This window comes from Prosopis cineraria, unplaced genomic scaffold, assembly GCF_029017545.1.
Source record: "Prosopis cineraria cultivar Desert tree isolate PC_DT_omini unplaced genomic scaffold, ASM2901754v1 PC10, whole genome shotgun sequence".
In the NCBI taxonomy this organism is placed as follows: Eukaryota; Viridiplantae; Streptophyta; class Magnoliopsida; order Fabales; family Fabaceae; genus Prosopis; species Prosopis cineraria.
Genome location: NW_026555341.1, coordinates 6,760,794 through 6,768,178, shown reverse-complemented (window position 1 = coordinate 6,768,178; position 7,385 = coordinate 6,760,794). Strand labels below are relative to the sequence as shown.

The 7,385-nt window shown below is 34.3% G+C and overlaps 1 protein-coding gene across 1 annotated transcript; it reads right to left on the bottom strand.

The window, feature by feature from the left end:
* Positions 1 to 4,956: 4,956 nt before the first annotated feature.
* Positions 4,957 to 5,832, bottom strand: LOC129321860 (protein P21). Its single transcript, XM_054967791.1, has one exon. It carries the CDS (start codon positions 5,747 to 5,749, stop codon positions 5,075 to 5,077), a length of 675 nt encoding a protein of 224 aa, XP_054823766.1. The 5' UTR covers positions 5,750 to 5,832; the 3' UTR covers positions 4,957 to 5,074.
* Positions 5,833 to 7,385: the final 1,553 nt, after the last annotated feature.

Genomic DNA, 7,385 nt, shown 5'->3' with positions numbered 1-7,385 from the left:
GTTGCTCATTTATAATCCAAGAAGATTTCGTTACAGAGTATTAAGCCTGATTGAGGATGCGCGTAGCGTGGTCCGCAATCCACAGGGTCATGTAATTGCGCATCGTGGGCAGTATTTGGGCTTTAATTCGATCAGCTTTTGGGCCATGCTCAACCCAATGACATTCATTTTCAACTAAAGCATATCTTTTGCTATTGATTGTTCGTTTTCATCTCCACAAATCCAAATAGTGATACAGGTAATGAAAAGTCCTCCAGTTGAACACAAGATGCAAGAAATCTCTCAGTTTTAAAGTTCTTTTATACTCGTTTAAAATTACTGATGCAACATCTTTTTTAATTTATAACTTAATTAAGACGGATGAAGACTTCCTCAATATAAAGATAACAGAAGATTAGTCATGATTATTGACGCACTATGTTCCTTAAGTGGACTTTAAAAATCATGATTAGTAGTGGGTATAATTGTGCTATAAGAAAGTTAGCCCACAAAGAAAGAGAAATGATCAACAACTGCCTTAGACTCTCCATTTTCAACAAGTTTTATTCTTTTTTTTTTTTAAAAAAAAAAAACACGTTCACGTTGGACTTACCAGGTTGATTGGCACTTCATATTGTATATATTTACTTATTTTTCTCAGTGCATTATTGTTCAATACATAACTGGCTTAAATCCTGCATATATAGCAAAAATCAACTGGAATTTTATAGACGCGGTTGATAACACGTGTGATTATGGACAACAGGGATGGAGACAGGGGAACCAATAAGGACCATGACTCCTCTAATTTTTTAATTTTTTCTTGGTAAAGTATACAAGTTATATATTTTTAGCCCCCTGAGTTGTCACATTATAGAAACATTGAGACATTAGGTGAAATTCACATTTCAGTTTTATAGTACTCTTTTATGTATGTATAGTCCAATTGTTTCAGTAACTTGAAGATATAGCTGTAATATGATTTACTTATTTTCACCAAGATAATATTATAGTTGCTCTTAAAATATTGAATGCTATGCATTTGATATCTACTATAACATTATTTATTCAAAAGTTAAAAGCTTGAGACTATGATTAAGATATGTTCTTCTAAAAAAAATACTTTTTTTTGTAACAACCAAGCTATTAAAATTTATTATATGAATGATTTTTACTATGATATACTCAGATCTCATTAACATAAAGAATTTGTGACAAATGAGATATTTTTTTATTAAAATTATTAATTGAAAGAATTAAATAGTAAATTCAATGAGTAAGCAATAAAGTATTTTAGATTAAATAGAACTTTAGATTTCAATGATACATTTAAATTATTCAGTGTTCATGGGAAAGATGAAAATCTTTGCCAATTTAATGATAGTTTCAATTGAGAAGGAAATTGCCAAAAATTTTATCATAAACATAATGATTAATTATTTTTATATCATTAAAAATTAATTAGCAAAACTTAAAAAATAAAGATATATATATATATATATATATATTTGTTATGTTTGTGTGTCTATGTGTAAAATTAAATATAAATATATATGTTGAAATATTTATGTTATGTTAGTTATATATATAGATTTAATTTTCTTTCAATTATCATATGTAATTTGTTATCTCGATCCTCTTAATAAAATTTTCTGACTCCAACTTTGATGGACAAGGTGAAATTTTGTGCAAATCATTTAAAAATTCATTTAAATTTATGAATGTCATCTCATATTTGAATGCAATAAGTCAAAAAACATGAAAGCATGAAATATATATAATTATATATTCTTACAAGAATAGATACACATGTGTCGTTACTAGAAGAGGACTGCTATTAGGATATAAATTAGGTTTCATTAGGTTACTAAAATGAAATGGAATAAAATGAATTGAAAAAATTAAGATAAAAATGAACTAAATCACCTTTTTCTCCACGACAAGACTTAATAATATATACTACAAATGTAAAAATTATCACACTCTCTAAAAATCTCATAAATCATGATTTTTAAACCTATGAATTAAAATTACCCCTTCTTTTTATAAATGTATTCATCTATTCTCTTTGATCATTTTATTTTTATTTTTATTTTTTAATCTATTTCATTTCATTCTAGTAAACAAATGGGACCTTAGTTTCCCATTATAACAAGTAAAACAAGAAATTATAATTAATTGATGACTTGCTGGCCAGGTTTAATGTTATGTATTAGATTTATGTTGCTTTAATGTTATATTTAAGAGAGATAAGAACTTTAAGGGTATATTTGGTTGGGGGGAGGGAAAATTTTTAAATTTTCCCCTCCCCTCCCCTCTAAAACCTCCCCTCCCCCAAATTGGGGGGAGCCTCCCTCCCCCTCCCTTCCCTCCTCTCCCCTTCCCTTGAATCAAACAAAGCTTAAATGACAAAAGGCCAAAGCTCGAGGAGGCAAAGAAAGGCATAGCATGAATATTAAGACATTGGAATCAGAGAGAGAAACTGAGAAAATAAACTTGATTTGTATTATTCAGAGTATGTGGTGCAATATTTACATACCCAATAACAAATCCAATCATAACAATTAACCAACAAACATAATATCTTAATAGACTCTAATAGCCACCCATCAACTAATGGTGGGTTAACAATAGATTCTAATAGCCACCCGTGAACCAAAGGCGGATTAACCAACATCAAACACCCTGAGCTTAGTCTTCTAAGTGGAGAAACAAGCATGAGACAATGGTTTAGTGAACACATCAACTATCTGATCTGCAGAGGGTATAAAATCAATTTGAATTTGTTTCTAGAGCACTTTGTCATAGACAAAGAATAGATCTAATTCCATATGCTTGGTTTGATAATGCAAAATTGGATTATGAGACAATTAGATAGCATTAAGGTTGTCACAAAAGATGAGAGGAGCATGACAGAGTGAAGGTACTTTTAATTCAGTGAGAAGATTTTGGAGCCAAGTGAGTTCAACAGCGACATTAGCTAAACTTCTTTATTTTGCACATACTTGACCTAACAACTGTAGGTTGTTTTTTGGCACACCATGAGATTAGATTACTATTAAGAAATATGTAAGACCTAGATGTAGAGTGTAGATCATCCAAATCATTGCCTCAATCAACATCACAAAAGGCTTGCAGATTGAGAGAAGGCTGTCTCGAGAAATACAATCCATGTCTAAGGATACCCTTAAGATACCTTAGAATGCTTTTTACTGCCCGCTAGTGATTGACTCGAGGTAATCGCATGAACTGAAAGACTTTATTTACACTAAAAGAAATTTATGGACATGTGATTGTAACATATTGAAGAGCTCCAACAATAGATCTATACAACTGAGGACTTGAGAAGACAACAAAATTTGATTTGTTAAGTTCAGTGGTAGAAACCTTAGGTGTAACGACACCCTTACAGTATAACATGCCTGCTTTAGTAAGAAGATCAATAACATGCTTTTTCTAAGAAAGAGAAATAACACTAGTATCATGATTTTTAACTTCAATCCCCAAAAAATAATTAAGAGACCTAAGATCTTTGAGTGCAAATTTAGAGTTCAGCCAAATCTTCAAACTACTGATGAAAGAGGCTAAATTTCTAATAATTAAATGCCATCAATGTAGACTAAAACATAAGTCAAACCTAAAGTTGAAGAATGAATTAACATAGATGGGTCACAGCTACTAGCAACAAAACTAAATTAGCCAATTTTTATGTAGAGCAGTGGTGAGATGTTGGAACCAAGCACGTGGGGCTTGTTTTAGCCCATAAAGACTTTTATGCAATTTATAACCCAAAGTAGGATTTGAATTTTCAAAACCTGAAGGTTGACTCTTGTAAACCTCTTCCTCTAAGTGTCCATTTAGAAAAGCATTATCAACATCTATATGAGAAATACACCAAGACTAGGAGAAAGCTAGTGTAAGCACATTATGAATGGTGGCAAGCTTAACCATGGGGGAAAAAGTTTGATGAAATCTTTTTGCAACAAGGAAAGCTTTATACTTATTTAGGGAACCATTTGGATTGTTCTTTCGCCTAAGTACCCATTTATAGCCTATCACATGATGATTAGAAGGGGGGATAAGAGACCAAGTTTGTTTCGAACAAGAGCTTGATATTCATCAAGCATGGCTTGTTTCCATTTAGGGTCATGAAGAGCAACACAAGGCTCAGAAGGAGGATCATCAAGAGAGAATGAGGTGGATGTAGAAAGGATTTTGTGTTTGAAAATTCCATGTTTGGATTGTCTTACCATCAGATGATTATTGGTGGGAGGAGTTGGAATAGAAGAAATAGGAGAAGAATGAGGAATTGAAGGGGCAATAGAAGCAGAAGGTGAAATAGAAGGCAAAGTAGAAACATAAGTAGTAACTGGAAAAGAAGAAACAGCAGAAAGAGGAGGTGAGCAAGGTAAGGATGATGAAGTAGAGGGAGGAAAATTAGGAAAGGGAGCAGAAACAGATATGTGGAAGTAAGAGGGATTTGACCAGAGGGCATTAAAGTTTAAGGGCAAGTGGATGCAATAAAAGCAACACTAGCAGAATGAAAAGGAAAATGATTTTCATTAAACTGAACATCTGTAGCTTAGCAACATAAATTCTCCCATTTGATGCAAGACATTTGTAATCATGATAAGACATGCTATACCATAGAAAAGTACATTGTTCATATCAAGATGACAACTTATGAGAAGGATAAGGGCAAAGAAGAAGAAAGCAAGCACAACCGAACACACGAAAAATGGAATAATTGGATTATTTATGAAAAAGTTGGAATCAGATAGAGAAACTGGGAAAATAAAATTGACTTGTATTATTCAAAGTATGTGGTACAGTATTTATAGACCCAAACCGAGTAAGCTTTGCACATGTACAATAACAAATCTAATCATAATAATTAACCAACAAACATAATATCTTAACAGACTCTAAAAATGAAGTAACAAAAAACAATATAATTATAAGACAACCATTGAGGTATGCAGTTATATATATATATATATATATAGGTTGAGAATTTATTATGATTCCAGTAAAGACAACATCGTCTCGTTACAAAGTCCTTTATTTGGAGGTAGCTAAGAATAAGAAATCTAATTTAAGGGCAAAAAACAACCTCGTAGTTGGTTCCTCCAGGACAAGTGAAGGTGCTGGTAGCATCATCCTTAGGGTAACTATAAGCATCAGGGCACCTATCCTTAAAGAACTTAGAATAATCGGTGGATTCACAGCTTCCTGAGTTGCAACAGTACTGATCCGTCTTAAACACAGTGCAGGGATTGTTACAGCCACCTTGAGTTTTCAACTGGCTAGGGCACTGTCCGATGATGTCGGCGGTGCACCGGATGGCACGTGTGCACCCGTTAGATGTCGGACTGAACTCCATGGGAACATTGAAACCGTCCACCAATGAAATATCATAGAAGTCCATATTATTGTATTGGTTAAGGGCAAATTCTGCAAGCGTGTCTGGGGGTGATCCATAGGCTTGGCATTGGAGCAAGCCTCCACAATCACCTGTCTCGCAGTGTCCACGACCCGATCCGTCAAAGTTGCAGTTGGTTCGTGCCCATATGCGAGCCCCGGTGGTGCCGGCTGCCACGTCAAAGCTCCAAGTCTGGCCGGAGTTCAACTGTCTTCCACCGCCGGGCACGGCTGCCGCCCACACAGTGTAGGAGCATTTGTTGGTGACATCAAACCTGGCGGCGTGGGTGAAAGAGAAGGCAAGAGCCAGAAGGAGAGAGCAGATAAGGAAGCTTTTGATGATTGTCATTTTCGTGGCGATTGTGCTTCGTGAAGAAAAGGGATAACAACGATGGGGTTTATATAGCGTTCAGGAAGCTAGCTAGCAGTTGTGTTTTTTTGAAAATCTAGACAATGAGAAGTCATGTAAATTGATGGAATAGAGGACAAGTTACCTTTGAAGAATATGTATGCGTGATGGAACTCGACTGTGGTTGTGGCAGTCCAATTTGGACATCGACGACAAATATCATAGCTATAGTTTGAAAAATGGATCAGGTAATTGTATTTAAATGTATAGCTCCATGTGGATTGGGGCGTGATTATTGGAGCCAGCATAGGGTTGAATTTTCTGCCCTCATTTAGTTAAACCCTGGTATGCAAGGAATCGATGTTTGAATAATTGGTTCGAATCTAGCTCATGCGTCAAAGCACAACTCAGTATATTATATATATCGCAGTGAAATATACACACGCAATGTGTCCGCAGGGTCAAATATATTGCAGGAATAACGAGATCGAGCAATAAAAGTCTGTCTAGATGCTCGGTTATAATTAATTAACACAATAATGAATATAATACTCCAAGACAAGGAGATCAGTCTGGGGACGTGCGGGTAATTGACATGTCAGTTACATAAGAAATGATTAGAAGCGAAAGACAAGAAAAGGGATAGAGCTTTGTATCAACTTTTCCATTATCCACGTCCTATCCCATGAATTCTGATGAACGTTTGATGACACTGATGAGGAACAAACATGCAAAGCTTCTTAAAAATGTCCCAAAATTTACAAGAAAAGGCACTAATATTCATAGAACTTGCTCCAATACTGATCTTCACGCCTAGATATGCAAATTATATATGTATATATATATATATATATATATTTTCTCTCGTTAAAATTTAGGTTAATTTGTCATCTAATTCTGATGATGTCATCTTTTTCCTTATTGAGAAGGGGAGATCCTTACTGTGGATTTTTCCCCCCCATTGGCGGGTATATAAACCGAGGGGCAAAAGCTAGAGGAAAGCACCCGGTTTTGGATTGACATGGTATTTTAAAAGAAAACGGAGTCTAGTCGAATTATTTTAAATGGAGGGAAAAATTACGAGTCCATGCACAATGATCAATAGACGGAAATGTCGTTCGGTTTAATTGACTCAAAACATCGAATAAACCTGATGGCATTAATTCTCCTCTAGAAATGAAAGCTAGCTGCTGTTTTGTCAACATATCCTTACTAATAATTGATGCCGTGTAAACCAGAAATTAGAAAAGTCTGTCACTTTTTTCTTCCATATTCCTGTTCATTCGTTCATTTTAATGGAAAAAAAAAGTTGAATTATGAGTTAGGTTTTAAGAACTCAAGTGGATTAAGAATTAAACTTATGCCCTGCTAAAGTATGATGACTTGCATATCATTGTCAAATTGATCATACTTGTTTACTGCCTAACAAATGAGGAAAGTATTATTGAAACCAACCCTTGTTTCGCCTAATCATATCGGAGCAAAGAACCTAAATTATACCCTTGATCAGATGTCAATTAAATACACTATACTTGATTTATTTCTCTTATCATATGCAAGACTCTGGAAGGATTGGTTGTCCAAGCCTTTTTGTTTATTTTTTAACACATACATACATACATACAAACAAACATAT

Excerpts from the sequence above, each read along its gene's own strand:
- LOC129321860 (XM_054967791.1), bottom strand. The coding sequence starts at position 5,749 with ATGACAATCATCAAAAGCTTCCTTATCTGCTCTCTCCTTCTGGCTCTT.